At 19.9% G+C, this 19,735-nt stretch overlaps 1 protein-coding gene across 8 annotated transcripts in view; it reads left to right on the top strand.

Annotated features, from left to right (window-relative positions):
- Positions 1-19,735, top strand: part of Ca-alpha1T (Ca[2+]-channel protein alpha[[1]] subunit T) — a 190,110-nt gene that overhangs the window by 89,115 nt on the left and 81,260 nt on the right. For all 8 annotated transcript variants that reach the window (XM_086912427.1, XM_086912429.1, XM_086912428.1 and 5 more), the window contains 4 exons: positions 11,349-11,452; positions 15,337-15,512; positions 18,466-18,558; positions 18,842-19,020. In XM_086912427.1, coding sequence (XP_086768553.1) covers positions 11,349-11,452; positions 15,337-15,512; positions 18,466-18,558; positions 18,842-19,020 — 552 coding nt within the window. The remainder of the gene's footprint in view (positions 1-11,348; positions 11,453-15,336; positions 15,513-18,465; positions 18,559-18,841; positions 19,021-19,735) is intronic.

Genomic DNA, 19,735 nt, shown 5'->3' with positions numbered 1-19,735 from the left:
AGATATCTTTTTACATTCGCTTTTTTATCTCGCTTTCTCGCTTCATTTAAGATACATTTAAATTGCTTATAACTTATAGAGAAGCAAACTAGAAACAAACCTTACTAACATTTTTATACACCAACTTTTTTGTCTTTTTTTTTTGACTTTCAGAATCGATTTTTCAAAAGCATCTCGAATATATTAACATTTTTGATATTATATTGATATTATTAAATATGGCTGAACTTTAGTTTGAAATATTATAAATTTTTGATATTTTTACAAATCTTATTATAAATTTTGACAAATACAAAAATTCAAAATATTAGTTTTAATTTTATATTTTTATTTTTTAATTAAAAAATAATTTAAATTTAACGCAGATTAAAAATTCATCATAGCATTATTTTATTGTAAGAAATTTTAAAAATACCAAATTGTTACATATATAAAACATTTAAATCAATGAATTCTGATAATTTAAATCATCATTCATGATTTTGTACATCAAATTAAAGAAAAAAATAATGAAAAAAAAATTTTAAATCTAAAACTAAAGTTTAACCTTATATATTATTATTTTTGAGGTATCAAGATGTACATGTAGGTGTTATGATTCACATGTGACCAGCACGATCGTATGGCTACGCAATATCTTTTCAAACTTTTTGCAACATGGCACTCGCACATTTACGCCTCGACAACCACATTAGCTGTTCGATTAGCTGTCACTTTCTTTCTTATTTTATTTTTTTACGAGAAGCACGTTCAGCACTAATGATGAGCATACAATGAGCACATAACCTAGCTGTGCCATGTCTTAGGCCACGTGTGTTAAGGATAGCAGATGGGTGCACGTGCGCCATTGCTGATGTAAAATCGTTCAATGCGTTATCGTATTAGCGAAACATCGCTGCTTAAGGGACTATTCCCATTTGGTGGCTTGGAAAGATTGACCTTTCTTTATTATACACGCTTAAAGTTCAATCTTTTGAAAATATTTCTCTTAAAATTTAAGTTTGTCGTCAGCAATATTCGATTAATGCTTAAGCAACATTTGAATATGTTCGTTTTTAAATATATTGTTTTATCTATTTTCGAAACAAATTCTTCATTTAATTTTATATTTCATGTAGCTTTTTTTTTATTCTAGAATCAAGCAAATATTTTAAAATTTCTGATTTCTTTTTTTTTTGGGTAATATTTTTGAAGAATTGATTTTTATTAAAATATTATTATGTTTTTTTAAAACGTTGAATTGAAATTGTGTAAAAAAATAATTTAATAAACAATAAAACTTGTTATTACGAATAAATTTTAATTATTAAAATTTTTATATTATAAAAAGAATAAGAATAATATAACATTACAATTATAAAACGAATAAATAAATCAAATATGCGTATTTTATAAAAATATAGAAACATATATATAATTAGAAATTTTAATATGCTACGTGCTATAAATTTTTTCCTCATTAAATAATTTTTTTGAGCCTCTTCATGAGAATATTCCCTTGAAAATGTTTTAGAAATTAGATGAAAATAGCGACAATTTTCGCATGATTTTACTTCGTAAAAACAGAGAAGAACATGAAGATTCAATATTTTGCATATACGATATCACGGAGTATATGAATAAAACGTTGTTAATAATTCCGCTTTAGGCAGACATTGAATAAATTTAAGGATTTTCAATTTATCGTATCGCGTGTTTTCGCATGCTATTTTCTATGATTTATTTGAACGCGCAATATTGATCTAACTTCCACATACTGAGTGTCTCGAAAGTTGTCTTCCGAAATTGAATTATTATTATTACGTATTCGTATACGATGACTGATGCTTAATGTAAGTGATAATTAATGTGATATCGTTAATACAACGACGATAGAATCGTATCATACGATCTATCTATAGAATTTAATTAGAACTCAAATTTATTGGTAGATAATACGTTCGTATCGATGACAATTAATTTCATGCCGATCATGTTAATCGATTGATATTTGGTTTTCATGTTTATTTTTATTAATTTTGTTATTTTGGATTAAATGGAATATTCGGCTCGATAAAATGAAATTAATTTATTATTTTTTTTAAAAAATATTTTTTTTTTTTCAGATGAAAAACGAAATGTATTTTAAATAATACAAAATGAAAACTTCTTCACGTGATTTATATGAATTTTAATTTTTTTTTAATATAGAATACTTTAATTTAACGATTTTTTAAAAAGTATATTATTTATTTTATATTATTTACATATTTAATTTTATTTTTAAATCTTTATTTTTAATCTTCAATTAATATTCTGATACGAATATGATGAATGTAATTATTTATATTTTCATGTCAATATTAAATATGATTCTTTTAATCTATATTTAATATTAATTATATACTGAATTTTTTTAAATTAATAATTTTTTAAAATTATGATCAACGAAGATATTAATATTTACAAATTAAAATTATTTTGAATTAAAATTTTTAAACTTAAATATTAATTAATTTAAATTATTCAACTATTATTATTATTGTTCTATATAATAAAATTACATATGTATGTATTTTTAAATATTATCATTAAATTTTCTCACATATATTAATAAAAATATTTATTTTATTGTTTTAATGAAAATATCACAGAAAAACATTAAATAATTAATTAAATATTAATTATATATAAATTTAAATATTTGTAATTAAATTAAATTTTTGTACAAATAATTACTAAAATATATGATTATAAATGTATTATAATGAATGGATTTAAAAATAAATTCAGAATATGCAAGAAGTTGTAAGAAGAAATAATTCAGATCAAATCTCAAGTATCTTTCATACACGTGTTGCTGATCAAATACGTTTCAGTTGAAGTTAAGAAAAGGATAATTAATGTTATTTTCATTTCAAGTTTATAAATTAAAATATTTATAACTCGTAATATTCATAAATGCGATGTTTAACGCCCAAAAGAATAATTATTTAATAAAAGATGTTTGTATGTTTGGACCAATTGTCGCTACCAAATAAATTGAATAAATAATAAATTAGATAATGATTAAATAAAAATAATAAAAAGATTTTTCATCTCATATCGATTTTTAATTTTATTGTTAGCTTTAAAAAGTCTTATTTTAGGATTATGACTTATGGGAAATTTTTTAGTAAAGTTTTCAACTTGGCAAAACTTTTCAACCATGTTTAAATTATTTGTTAGAACTTAGCTATAATAAAATGGAAAAAATATTTTTCAATTAATATATTATTTTATTATAATATATCTTTCAATTTTCAATATTTTATATAAAAGAATTTAATATAAAAATTTTTCATTTTAATTAAAATTAAAATTAAAATAAAGAAACTTTATATTTATATTGTGTGATAAAAATTATTTTAAAAATTTTATGATTTGATTTATGTTCTAATATGAATTATATAATATGAATTATTTAATTTGTAGTAAATTTTTTATTTTTTTTAAATATTATATGTATATAGTAAATTCATTTCTTTAATTTTTACTTTTTCTTCATTTTTGAAGAAACTTCAACATTTGAAATAAAAGAAAATATTATAATTATACAATTTAAAAATTTAAATTTATATTTATAATAATATTTGAAATTAAATTTATATTTTATAAATACTATAAAAAACAATTATAGATATAAATTTTTTTTTTAAATAAATTTTATATAGATTTTTGATATTTTATCGGATTTATGATCGATAAATCTCTATTGGAAAATGAGAGAAAATAAGAATAAATTTATAAATACATAGCCGAGTTAAAATCATCCAGATTGCATAGAGAACTTAATTCTCAGAATTATGATTAAATACTTTATGAAAATATTTTCTGCATGTTACTTGTCTACGTTTATGTAACAATATTTACGTCATAGTGTTATTTATGTAACGATGCTCAAGTGTTACCCTTGATTTTCCGTTAAATACACGTGGTAAATATCATGTGAACAATATATAAAGAAGAAAGATAACTTTAAATAATGAAACGAAAATGAGAGAATATAATGTAAGATATAAGAAATGTAATTACAAAAAAAGTTCTAAAATTATTGGCTAAAATCCATATATTACTTCTAGTATTAGTAAAAAGATTATATATTTTGGCAAGTCACGTTTATATCGAATGGTATACATTTTTTATCAAGGATAATATGTACCATTGTGACTAAAAAGTATATTATTTATGATTTGGTTGGAGTAAAATTGCATTGGCAAACTTCTAAATCATAATTCTCCAAATATAAAATCGTTTTCAAAGAACATTGAAGAAAAAGGAAATGATGAAATTAGTTACACGTGCAACCCGAGTTTCCTATCGATTTTCCATTTTTTCTGCGTTAAAAATATAAGATAAAAAAATTTAAATCGCGTTTTTAAAATAAATTAGAATAAATTCATCTAATATCTATGTTCCTGAAATAAATATTAGATGACGTACGAACATGAAATTCGCAACGATGATGAGCTATCAGAAGAATTTTATGTAAACAAGAAATAGCAAATTTTCTCAAATATCAAGTTTATGTTGTAATAAAGAAACATGTTTCAAATATTAAATTTATGAATATTGGAATTTTTTCTTTAACTTTTTCATTACAAATGAGTGAAAAATATATAGTAGAAAAAAACATAAAAGTCTTATGGATTTCTTAAAATTAAAAATATTAAAAGCATTAACATGATTGCACTAAACTTTGATGAAAAGAAAATGATACAAAAATGTCTAAAAAATGTTTTTCGAATGTTTTATACATATATTACATTTTCATAAAGCAGAATATTTTATATACATATATATATATTCATAAAAATTAATAACAATTATACAAATAAGAACAATAATATGTATTTAATAATTCATTTATATTTAAATATATTTCAAGATAGATGAAACTAGAAACTTAGAAATTTTGTGCTAATAAATGTAAAAAGTTTGTGTTAATTTAAAAACATATGAGTACATAAGATATAATCTAAACATATAATCTATAATATATAATCTAAGCATATAAGAAAACTAAAAAAAATTTTAAATTTTTCAATTACATATTATTATAATAATTATAAAAATTATAGAATTATTATAGATATTATTAGAATTAAATTATAGAAACCTTTAAGCAATTTTAAAAAATTCGAAATTAACATACTCTTTGTTTCGTTTGATATTAGAATATTTGAAAATATATATATATATGAAAAGAATATTTAATAAATATAGAATTAGGTCCAAAAAAAATTTGGATCTAACATTTTAAGATCATTAAAAGTGGATCTAAATCTCTTCAGTAAAATATTTACTGAAGGTTTTATTTATTTATTAAAATGATTGTTATAATATATTATAATATATTATTTTTATATAATTAAATAATAATTAAATTATTATTTATTCTCAATAGAAAATATAAATTAATTATTTTATGAAAATTATAACAGTTTGATTGAATAAAAAATTATTTAGAGATTATTTTTAAATTTGCTTGATTTCTAAATTATTGATTTTATATATAATAATCTAAATATAAGAAAAATAATTAAAAAAAAATCAATATTAAAAAAATAATAAGATATAAAAATATAGATACTCTCATAATTCTGAATATTGTCACAAATAACATGTATAAAATTATCACCAATTTGATTCATCATTCAACATTGATTGTGTTTTCATGAATGATTCATGAATACATTGTAATTAGGTATAGTAATCATTAACAGTAATGAATAATTCTAATTGTAATCTACACACAATTTTCTTAATTATCAATCATTTACACCGTAAAAATAAAAAACTTATAAAATCACATTGGAAAAATTGTTCATTATTTAAAAATATAACTTTCATAAAATTAATATATTTTTAAATTTGTTTTCTATTAAGAAAAAAATAATTATATTTGGAAGTAATTGTTTTGATAAATAATTAGCTTTTTTTTAAATATTATTTCTCTCATAAAGAAAACAACATACATTATAATTAATTAAATGTATATAAAATATATAAAATATTTAGAATAAATATCATTTTTATATTGATTATTAAAATGAAAAAATCAAAATTGTATTATTTTCTAATAGCAAATAAAACTTTTATTTTAGATTAATATGTAAAATAAGTTTAATACTTGTAGATTTAATTTTTGATGCCGTAAAAATTTTTAAATTTTAATTTTTCCTCCTTTTTTTGAATGTGTTTCTTAACCTTTTAATTTTATTATATTATCAATTACAATATTTCTTTCTTTATCTCATATTATAAATTTACTTATATTTTAAAATGAATTTGTAAAATAATATTCGCAATCTAAATATGCAAATTAAGAATATTTGTAAAATGATTTTTTCTTTATTCTATTTCAAATTTAAATTCCAAATTTTTTTTATATAATTTATTTTTTATTAAGAATATAATTAAGAAACATTATTTGTTAAAAATTAAATTAAAAATATAAGTTGCCAAATATAAATTTATAAAATCATTACGAAAATAATAATTCTTAAATGATTAGTCACAAAATTTATCAATTAAATTCGATTAAAATGTTATCATAAAAACTAACTTTTGCTATTAGAAATTATGAATATTAAAAAACGAATTTGTTTTTCTAAATATTAAATTTTTTCTACCATTAAAAACTTTGCTTTGACTTGTATACCAAGAAAGTCTTTGTAGCAAAAACATTAAAAATTTTCGAATCAAAGTAAAATAAAAATTTCGAAATTCTATAAAAGTCAATGGTGATAGACTATTTTATTTTGCAGTTTCTTTAAAAGAACTTCCTTTACAGAATTTAAATAACTAAGAATTCAATAAAGAATCTTTCATACTTACAACTTAATTATATCTGGAAAACAAAAATTCGAACCGACCAAAAGTCGAATAAATTGAATTTAATTATCAAAAACAATCGAGTATCGTTTTTGACAAATTTCTTTATCCTTGCGGAACTTCGAAAAACAATCCATTTGGCAGCGAGAATTGGCCTTTTACAAATTGATTTAAATCGATGAATGAAAAGAATATCAGAAACAACTGAAAGAATATCTGATTTGAATGGCGAAAAAAGAGATGTTTGTATCGACTGGATGCTTACCAATCTATACACACACGTACGCACAATGGTTGTACGATGGGTGCGCATCTCGTTGTAACAAGTCGTAGTACGAATACAGTGGCGCTAGTATCGGGCGAGTCTCTATTAAACGGTTTTTGTCGCAACGGTCGACATTGTTTTAGTGGCCATGCTACTTCACACGATGAAAATTGAATAGCGGCCAGATAAGAGGCAGCCCTCGAAGCCGAAGAAGAGAGTGTTTACTTTCTTGCATCAACCAGGTGACACTAAAGATCGCGGAGGCCGTTCTGATACACAAGCGTTATCGGTTTTTCTTTCTTATCGTTTCGACCCGTTTCAAACAGAGTCGACTCCGTGTGCACGCAACTTCGATACTTTGCTTTTATCCTTGTTTATCTTGGTCGTTCTTTTTTTTGTTTTTCTTTTTACTTCTGTTCTCTTTTATCGGCCGATTATTGCACATCTATTTACTTGCGCCGTGACTACACGGGTCTTATACACGAGCGCGCGTACGTGTTTCTTGTGTATCGTGTATTATAGCGTAGGTACAAATGGATTTAGACATAGGGGTCCCTGAAGTAGATTGAGGTAAGGATGACGAAAGGAATGTTTTTTGAATAATAAATGTATATGATGTGTATATATTTTTACCAGTGTATTATAATACACGAATCCTTTTGTTTGATGATTTACTAATTGATGATAATAACAAAATATGTTTTAAATTATAAGTTGTAGATTTTTTTATTAGAATTTTATAATTTCAAGAGATGGATTAATCGTACAACTTGTAAAATTTACTTATAAAAATCTGTTTGTTTTTATTATTGAATTTGTTTTTTAATTTTTGTGTAATAGAATTTATTAAATAATTCATAAAAAATTTATTTATAATTAATGAATTCATCTGGTTTTTATATAATATATATATATATATTCTACAATATTTCTAATAAATTGTAATAATGAAATAATGGATTAAAAGTTTATATTTATAGGAAGTATGAAATATTGCAAAAATTTATAAAAATTATTTATGAGAATTATAAAAAGATAATGAATTAATTGTACGTTATTTCTATGTGTTTTTTCTATGATATTCTAATTTAAATTTTAAAAATAAAAAAATAGAAATTTCGAAAAGTCTTGTTAAAAATTTTAAGTTGTTGATATAATGTAAAATAGAAATAATTCAAATAGAAATCTTATGGCATATAATTTTAAAAAAATTATATGATGAATATTTAACAATATTTTTTTTATAGTTTTCTTTCAAATGAAAGAATAATAATATTTTTTAAAATTATAATAATCTCTTAATAATTTTTCAGGTTTACATCATTTTCATAAGTGTTCTAATAAACTGTAATATAGGATTTTATTTTATTTTTTAGTAATAAAGATATGAAAAATAGTCGGATGTCAATCGGTAAGCAACATAAAGAATATAGCTATTTCGGTGAGATTATAGTAAAGCTTTTAACAGAAAATTGTATATCTTTTTAGTAAGCATACTATATTTATTAGATTTTGTTCTTGCATTAAAATTATATAAACAATATTTTAAGTAATATTAATTACAATATTTTTTAATATTATATATAATATATTAATTTATTTGATAGATATGTTATCTATCAATCAAAGATTATAATTAATTGTTTTACTTTTAAATTTATATTTGACGAATTTTATTTTTATTGAAAAAAGTCAAAATTGATTTAAAAAATTATCTTAGAATTTTTTATAACTTTATAATTTTAATATAATATAAAATAAAATAACTGACAAACTACAAAATTATAATTTTATATATTAATTTATTTAGAATTAAATATTGATCTTTATTGCAATATTATTTTCCATAATGTATGATTTTTTTTTATTTTAATAATAGAAGTTAAATCATTGAAAACATATAATGCATTTTAATAATATTACATTTCAAGAAATACACAATTCAGTTTTATTCTTATAAGAAATTCATATTTTCATTTTCTTTCAAACCACTGAAACACATTCAATCATTTTGATAAAATATTTTATTATAATATGAAATAAATTAATTGTATGATTTTACAAAAGGCTTTCAAAAAAGATGTAAATAAATTGTTCATTAACTGATTATTATCTAAATTTTTTCATTCAATTAGCAATTCGAAATTTAATATATAAATACTATAAATTATAAAAAATTTTATTTTTAATTTCTTTTTTTAATTAATTTAAATTTAATTCTATTTTCTATAAAAAATTTCTTTTTTAAATTATGAAAAACTGAGTTAAAATGGTATAATTTTACAGGAAAATGAATATATTTTTTTGAGAAGCGACGATATTTTATTTGTAAATCAACTTGAATAAGAATTCATCTGAATAAGAAATTTAGATTATCAAAAAGAAAAAGAAAAAAACGAAAATAATGATTTTGTTTGGAATGCTATTGGAAAATTATTGATCTAATAATCTAATAATCTATTTTCTTCGGTAATAGAACTTAATTTTTCGAATAAATATTTTAATTCTTTAAAAAGCTTTAAAAAAGGATTTATATTTTCAGAATAAATAATAAATGTAAATAATTATTTAAAATGAAATTTGTAAGTTTTCTTAAAAGAATTAAATCTAACAATAATAATGATAATAATAATCACAATTAATATTATAATATAAAAACAAGAAATGATATATAGTTATTAGCTGCTAAATATTTTTATATTTTCATATTTGGTAGATAAATATATATACATATGGAAAAATATGAAAAAAAAGAAGTTTTACAATTTTAAATAACATGATATATTAAATAATGTAACATAATATTTTGCTAGAAAATAAATTTTTATATTAAAATCATAATAAATAAAAGAAAATAATAATTAATAACAACAAATTTTTAATAGATATAATAGATATGAAATAATAAATAGATACGATATAATGATTTTATTATACAAAGTCACAAATAAAAATAATCATAGTCATTTTTTAAATATTTTGACACGTATTAAATAGATATAATAAATATGAAATAATAGATTAAAAGAATAATAGATACGATATAATGATTTTATTATACAAAGTCACAGATAAAAATAATCATAGTCATTTTTTAAATATTTTGACACATAGTTTAATTTATATATATATCTATGTAAAGAGAATAAGCTGCACTTTATTTAAAAAATTAAATTTCATTTAAAAATTATCTTTATGTTTAGAAAAATTGCAATTATTAAAAATACTATTATATCAATTGTTAGAAATAATTTTGTTTTCTTTCATGTATATTCACTCATTTGTAAAAAAATTAATAACATTGTAAATATAGTTTCTAAACTGCAAATTATACAATTTAATTTTCGAAACTTAATCATAATCTCACAAAAATAGTTAATGTTTGGCAAGTTACTCATAGTATACATACAAAATTTTCATTTTTTAAAACTCTATTACCAAAAAATAAAGTATAATTAAATATGTTTTATTAAACTGAAAACATTCCTTTTGTTATGCTCTACTACTTCATTCACTTTTTCTTGTAAAACATTCACCATATACAGAGTGGACCACTTAACGTAATTTTCGTTATTATTAAATCGATTAAAATCTCTTTTGTTATTGATTTCAAGGAATTTCAATTTTCAAAGATAATTTTTCTTAGTACTTTTTTCATAGAAAAGTTTGCAATATCATTTTTAAATTTGTTATATATAACTCTATAATTTTTATTTGTATTAAATGAAAAAAATGTTTTTGAATTTATCTCAATATTTTTTATTAACAAAAAGAGCTATAGAGTTATATCCTATTATAAAAATCTCGAAAATGAAATATTAAAAATTTTCAAGAAAAGAAGTATAGAAAAGAAAGAAAAGATAAATATCATTGTTTTGAAAATCTTTTGAAATCATATCACGTGTGACAACAAATATTTTGATCGATTCATTTATAACAATAATTTAATCGTTTATGGTCCTTTCTATATATTATATACATATTGTAAACATATATATATATATATATATATTATACATAATCTTTATATATATAATATACTATATAAAAAACACGCTGCATATACACGGTGTACACGCATAAGCGAAGCATGTAATGAGTGCATACGTGCATAAGGCATATACATACATATAATATACATGCAACTTATTAATTATAAAAAAACTAGGAGTGAGGATTTGATCTTATTTTGAAGTCGATTTTTAATCGCAATTCGTTACTTTTCCAGCGACCTTGAGAAGTACTTCGAATATCAGGGTCAGGACTACATTTGTTCGCGTCCCGATGACAACGGAATGCACTCTTGCAGTAACTTACCACCGCTCAAGTTGGGTGAGTGCATCTTCGATATTCAATTTTACTGGTTCAAATCTTTTTTTTTTTTATTCGCTTTCCATTGGAACATGTCTTTGGTTTCCCTTGACATATCTCAATATGCATTGACATAATTTTGGAAAAAATATATACCGTGAGATGGAAACAAACGAGATATCTTTTGGCAATTTTTGAAAATATCGACATTCTATGAATTTAAAGAATAAGAAATCTAATTGTTAGAATCAAAATATGAAAAAAGTTATATGTAGGTATTGTTGTAATTAATATTTTCGATTAAATGATTTTGATTATGATTATGAAAACCATTGTCAGAAGAAAAAAATTTTTTTGATTACTGATAATCAATATTATAAATAAAATTGGCGGTAATAAAATATTATCGGCGATAATTATCAATAATTAAGAAACTTATTAATTTTTTATAACTTTTTTCGTAATAATATTTTTAAAAGATTTTTGTAAGATTTAATGATTATTATATTTCGCTTAAAGAAATCATTTTTTGAAAAAAATTATTGATGTAGCTTTTCCTGTTTTTTAATTTAAAGAGTATCTTTTATAATTTTTTTTACAAAGAGAATAAAAAAAATTTTGATAAATCTATTTTTTATTGATTTTCTATTTTCTATTTTTTTTCTAATTAAAAAAGATTTTTTTATAAATACATCAATATATAAAGTTAAAAAGTATAAAAGTATAAACTTAATAAAAATTTTAACTATAATCAATTTAATTAAATTATCTATAATTTTCGAACGATTGATTAATTGACAATGATATAGGTCAATTGTTGTTCTTGGAATTAATTATTATCCAAATTATTTAAAAATAAATAAGTTTTCTCTTAAAATTACATATTATTACATGATCATTGAATTGTTAACAAAAATTAGGACGAACGAAAATAAAAAAGAAATAATAATAAATAAATAATTTTTAATGATCAAATAAGCAATTAAATAATAAATTAATTACATTTGAAATTTAAAAATAATTCTAAACTTCTTAATTAAAATTACAAAAATATAATTTAAATCGTTTTTGTAATTTTCAATTATTGATTAAACAAATAAAAAATATAAATATTTAATTATTACATAAAATCTACATATGTACAATATGTACTATATAAAATATAAGTTCTTATATATAAAATATAATTTCTTATATCAAAGTTGTTTCTAATGAAAATTTCTTAAAAATTCTTTCAATTAAATAAATTTATTTTTATAGTTTTTTGTCCTCGGCTTAGGATTACATGTGGCAAGTTTATCATTTTAGTCTTAATATAATAATGGATGGCAAATTATCATTGTCAGCATAAATTATGATAGACATAGATAATCATGTATACATAGCAATTAATTCCTTACTATCTGCTTTTAAAGCATTTAATTCTTAGTCATTAATTATCTTATCATGGAAAGATATATTCCAAGTGGTAGTAATATGTTCTGTTTTTTAATTAATTAAATTCTTCTAAATTATAAATGACATTAATAGATCACTTTCGCCATCAGAATCAATCATAATCAAAAAAATTGACATGTTTAGTTTAAAAAAATAAAATTTGTATGTATAATTGATTATATAATAAATATACATATATCTAATGTGAAAATATATAGACTGAGATTGATGTTTATATTAATTTATCATGATAAACAATAATCAATTTCAAATGTAATATATTATTTATTATCTATTACATGAAAATGTTCATAAAGATATCTGATTTATTATGTAAATATTTTAGTATATAACAAATTACCAATATTAAGAATATATCTAATTCTTATATTCTATACGATTTTCTACATGATTTCAAAATAATATTTAGATATTTATATTAGTTTAAAAATAAAAACAATATTTCTAAATATTTATTGAAGATAATTTTTAAAATACGGTAATAAAATACACAGAACTGTAATATGTACTAGAACACGCGTATATATACATTAACACATTGTTATTGTTGTGTTTTGACTTTAAAGAAACACGCTTAAGAGATGAATTTTGGGAAATCATTCGATATTTTGTTTTTACTATAGAAGAAAAAATGATAATATGCAATTATAATTCGTTTCTTGTCATTTTTGTCTTAAAATTTTTTATTTATGTAGATATATTGACTATAATATTTAGTAAATTTAATATTATATTATTATATGTAATATATATAATTATTATTATTATATAATACATATTTATATTTTTATTATTATATTTATATTTTTATTATTATGTACAATTTAACTATTTAGTGCAAAAATTAAATATAACAATCATTCTTGCATATAATGTACATCCAAGTATATCTAGGAATATATTTATATCATATATTTACATCAATATATCTATATATGTTTACGTCATATAATATTTATCTATAGTATATATTTATCTACGTATATTTAAGTATATATTTAAGAAATAAAAAAAAAAGAAATATATTTATTTAACTAATGAATTTAGAATTCCGGATTTTATTTTACTCTCATATAGAATGTATATAATGTAATTTGTATTTGTTGTAATTATCGAACTATCTTAAAAATATCACAACAATTGTTAGATATAGGAATAAAAAAAAATTGATACAAAGAATTAAGGAAATTCATTTGAAATCTAATTTCATTTTTTTTTTCTATTACAAATATATTGCAAAATCAGAGATATCACTGTAATATTGATTTTATTGAAACTTTCATTTTACCAATAGCATTTCATTTGACTATCTTTTTCTTTACAAACAAAGAACAGCCAAAGTAATGGATGTGATTGAACTTCAATTTCATATGAAAGAATACAAAAAATAATGGCGAATAAAATGTAACTATTATTAATATTTTAGCTTTTTTGAATTTCTACTTTATTGATATATTATTTATTTTTTAAAACATATACATACACATATATCTTAAAGAAATATTTAAAATTAAAAATATTAAAAATATAATTAAATATACATTGAAGTTAAACGGAATTTTATTCAATGATTTTTATATTCTTCGTTTAAAAATAACTTATTAGCATTGATTTTTCATCTAGAATTTTTTTTTTTTTCGTATACATTATATTGCTTTTTATATGGTTTTCATTTACGATTGTTTCTAAAATCAATCTATCGTGCAAATAGAAAATTAAGTGTATAAAATTTCTCGAAAATTTGGGGGAATCCAATAAAATAGAATAATAATACCTTGTTATTTTTTAACATTAATTAAAGATCATGAAATTTGAAAAAGAATTATATTATCTTTTATAATACAGAAATAAATTTTATTTTTTTTTTCGGATAATGAAAATCGATAATTATTTTATAATATAGAATATATATTATAATATTATATATATATTATAATATATAATATATATAATTATGAAGATCCAATTTATAATAAACGTGTTAATAATTGAATGCTAGTATTGATTATTCCACCATTAAATCAAGAATTGCTATAAAGAATAATAATTTTAATATAAATTATAATTCTATCTCGAATGTCGAAAAATATCTAATGGCATTAATAAAAAAAAATAATATAAAGTAATTAAAAAAAATTTACATATATCCTTATTTTTCAATAAAGCATTTTTTTTGTCAAATTTGTTATAATATCAAATTTTTTTAAACGCATAAAATATTACTGAATAGTATAATGAAAAATATAATAAAAACTTAGATCTAACTAGAATTAATTATAAATATTTAATAGTCATAATGTAAATATTTTTATGTTAATATATAATTAGTGAATATATTAACAATAACAATTCGAAAGTCGAGTGTGAAATAAGTTTCATTGTAAGTTATTACAATAATGCAGATGACATTTCAAAAGCTATTCAATTTTCAATGTTCTCGCTTTTAGGAAACGTGGTTTGCAATAATACCGCGTTGCCAAACAATAATACAACGTTTATCACCAACGACACCTGCGTTAATTGGAATCACTACTATACGGAATGCAAGGGTCAGGGTAACAATCCTTTCCAAGGAACGATATCATTCGATAATATCGGTCTTGCCTGGGTCGCAATATTTCTTGTGAGTGTCCTACTTCTCTCATATTCAGAAATTGGAACTTTACTGTAGCCAAATTTTTAAATACATATCTAGTTCTGAAAAAGTTTTATAGAATTTAATATGTATATTATAGCAGGTTTAAAAGACGAGACGCAACTGCAAAATAAAATTTATTTATAAACATTTTAGTTATATATTACATTATTAATATTTAGCAAAAATTCTTTATAATTAATGCAATTTAAAAGTAATTAACATGTAATAAGAATCTCTTTCTATTTTATGTGATTGAACATTTTATTTTTCATTTAATTACAAATTTGATATAATATTTTTTTGAAAATTCTTTTTTGCAGTTGTATAATAATTCTTTTGCATACATATACACTATATTATTACACAGTATATTTAATTACATATGTATATGATTACATATAATACATATAATACAAGATAATACAAGATATCCCAAAAATGTAAAACTTTCGTAAACTTTCATTCTTGGAATAATTTCAAACAACATTTTCCTTTGCAAAAACTTTCGTTATAGTTTTCCTAATGAATTATTAACAAAAAATATTGGTCATTAGTGTGTTGAATAAAATTGAACTATTGAAATATTTTTTTATCGATAAAAAATTATATCGAATTATATTATGAATAATAAATAAATAAATAAATATATGTATAATATAATATTCAATACATTTCTTTCGAAATATGTTACTTTGATTTATTCGTGTTCGAAATATGTAACTAACGCTATTGCTGTAGCTCGATTAGGCTATGTACTTCCTAATTAACTTCCTAATTAATCAGTATTTTTTGTTAATAATTTATTAACAAAGTTGTAAAAGTTTTTTTAAAGGAAAATGTTGCTTGAAATTACTTCAGGAATTTCCACAGATTACGGATATTACATTTTTGAGACATTCTGTATAATATACATATATGAAATATTTGGTTACAGATATTCAAAATATAAGGAGTGATTTGTTATAAAAAAATTATGTTTTAATTAATACAATAAAATATCGACGACAATATTCCTATATAAAAAAATTTAAAATAATTCAATAAGAGATATAATAATCTTTAAATCTAACAATACGTGGAAAGCAGTATTTCATATTTTTCATGGAAAAGAAGATTATGATTTGAGGCTCACTTTACTTTCCGTTGAACTCCTTGAACTCTTCTGAATTCATTCGTTTTAAAATAGTTTCATTAATTCTTAATAATTCGAATAATTTTTTTATTTTTGATTTTGGTATTATTTCTACTTAAAAAATCATTCCTTAAATTTTTAAATCGATCTATAATTGAACACATATTTAGGAAATATTTACACATACAATAATAAAACACATATATATTATACATATATATATATATATATATATATTAGATTATTAGTATTATTAGTATATATTAATATATAATATTACTAATATATAATAGATGTTATATGATATATAAATATGTTTGAATATCAAGAAAATAAAACCAAACTTTGATATATTTTTTTATTCATAAAAAAAAGTCATATAAACATAAATATATAAATTTTTTATTTAAAGATTGTCGAAATATATGTAATAAATGTTCAAAAAAATACTAGTCTTTTATGAATTTTTTCATATTTTTTTCATATTATTATAAGTTCTCCAAAATATTTGAATCCAAACGTGCAGAAATGAAAATAGTGTTTGAAATTCTACACTTGACAACTAATAAATTTTCTGATGTGAGGAAAAAGTTTCTACATCTTGCGAAACAATAGTCTTAAAAATAGAACTATGTTTATATGATACTTTTTCATCCTTATAGTAGAATTTCTAAAGTTAGGTCATTTATTTTTTTGACATATTGTATATGTAGGAATATTGATATATACTGTTCGTATATATATATATATATTATATTTTCATTTACATTAATTAAATATATATATATAATTACATATATAATACATATAATTAAATACATATATAGAATGCAGATATAGAAAATTTATGGGAAAATGCAACATGTTGATTCAAAACATAAGTATATAGGTATAATAAAGAATGTTCAAATAAATACCTGCTTGAAATGATCTTATTTTCGAATTATAACTTGTTTTCAAAAGTTATTTACTTATCTTCAGAAAAATTATATGAAATGACTATATTCAATTTCAGTATAGATGTATATGTCTTATATGAATTATTTTAATTTTTTAAAGAATTTATATATTTTATACAATAAGCATAATCATGATAAATATATGTTGTTTAATCGAATATAATCTGTATTCTAATTATTTTTCCATTTAAAATACAATATCTTTTATACGATAATATAATTAATATGCTATTATTGAATTCATACATAATAAATAATAAATTTAAATTTTTTTTCATAATTTTATTTTAAATAGAATAATAGCATAAATTGATAATTGGAAAAATTTATTTGTAAAATTTTATTTTTTAAATGAAAATTTTGTCAAAATATCATGTAATTTGTTATTTATAAAATTTCACAAATAATAATTTCAAATTCTATTATTCAAGAAAATGCTGATAGTCTTTATTAGAAATTCCTTTCATCTCATGGAATACTTCTTTGTAAAATGAAATGTTGTAAAAAGTAAATTAAATATTTAACTATATTCTATATCTATTTACTTATACACAAAATGTATTGTTACAAAATAAATTAAAACGAAAATAAGATTCTTTCAAGCGCATTTACTCGTATTTATATGAATTTCTTTTATTACTTTTGTGTTTTTACAATGCCTCCGGTATAAAATGATCCGGTATTAATATAATTGAATGAATATTCTTATATTTTTCAAATATATAATTATTTTAATAAATATAGAAAAATAAATTATTTTAATAACTTATCTATACATCAATCTTATTTTAGTTTTTTTTATTAAATATTTGGAAAAGAAGTGATAAAACTAATGGTGTTATTATAGGTAATCAGTCTTGAGGGATGGACGGATATAATGTATTATGTGCAAGATGCTCATTCTTTTTGGGATTGGATATATTTTGTCCTTTTAATTGTGGTACGTTAACTATTTCATTTCTTTTAAATTTCATTTTATTAAATTAAAATTAAACAAAAAAGAAAAAATACCAAAGTAAAGATTTTAATAAAAGAATTTCATGAATAAACAAAGATAAATAAATAATGAAGAAATACGAACACTAATGATTATATTAGTTATCGTTTGAAAATAAATTTTTCAATGAATTTAGATATTATCGATGTTATTACGAGAAGAGATACATTTTTTTTTTGTAAAGAGAAAAAAAAATCGTTGAAATTGAAAAAATTTTCGGTTACAGATTGGTTCCTTCTTCATGATTAATCTCTGCTTAGTCGTAATAGCAACGCAATTCTCAGAAACGAAAAAGAGGGAAATGGAGAGAATGCGACTGGAACGTGCACGTTTTCATTCTACATCAACTCTTGCATCATCGACAAATACTTCAGAGCCAACTACATGTTACGCAGAAATTGTTAAGTGAGTACTTAAACAACTTTTTACTGGAAAATATATTAAATTTCTTTCTATTTAGTACAATTTTAAAGAAAAGGAAATTTAAAGCAAAGGAATTGATACGTTTTAGATAAGATTTAATACAATGTGGATAGGGATAATAATAATAATAATATGAATTCTAAATTTAATATTTAATTAATTTTATTAATTTTATTTTATTTTTATTATATTTAAATTTTTTATGCTTTAAATTTTCAGTTCATTATTTTTATTTATTATCTGAAGAAAATATTAAAACACATTTCTTCTACTAAATTTGGATCTTCTACTAAATTTCCTTGACTCATTGGTGAAAATTTTCTATTTTAGAATATATATTAATATAGAAACTAACATAGAAATATCATTCCATACATTTTGAATTAATTTATGAAAATAATTTATTATTTTTGACAAAAAAATTTATTTTTATTTGAAATTGAAAACTTGTGATTAATCATACTTATTTAATAAAAATAATTTACTTTGGATTAAAATGGATTTATTGATTGGAATGAAAAAGAAATAAATACAATCATTTATATTAAAAAATATAATTAGAAATATAATGAATTAAAAGTAATTTTGTTTTTTTTCAAGTTATTAAATATTTATTCAACAGTTATACATTTATTTAAAAAAAATTATCAAAGTAGTTGAATGTTATCTAATGTTATCTCTTTAAAGAATTTTATAA

Source organism: Apis florea, unplaced genomic scaffold, assembly GCF_048593485.1.
Source record: "Apis florea isolate Af1SG1 unplaced genomic scaffold, ASM4859348v1 contig_3391_pilon, whole genome shotgun sequence".
Classification (NCBI taxonomy): domain Eukaryota; kingdom Metazoa; phylum Arthropoda; class Insecta; order Hymenoptera; family Apidae; genus Apis; species Apis florea.
Note: the sequence above shows the minus strand (reverse complement) of the source record. Positions and strands in the feature narration are given on the sequence as shown.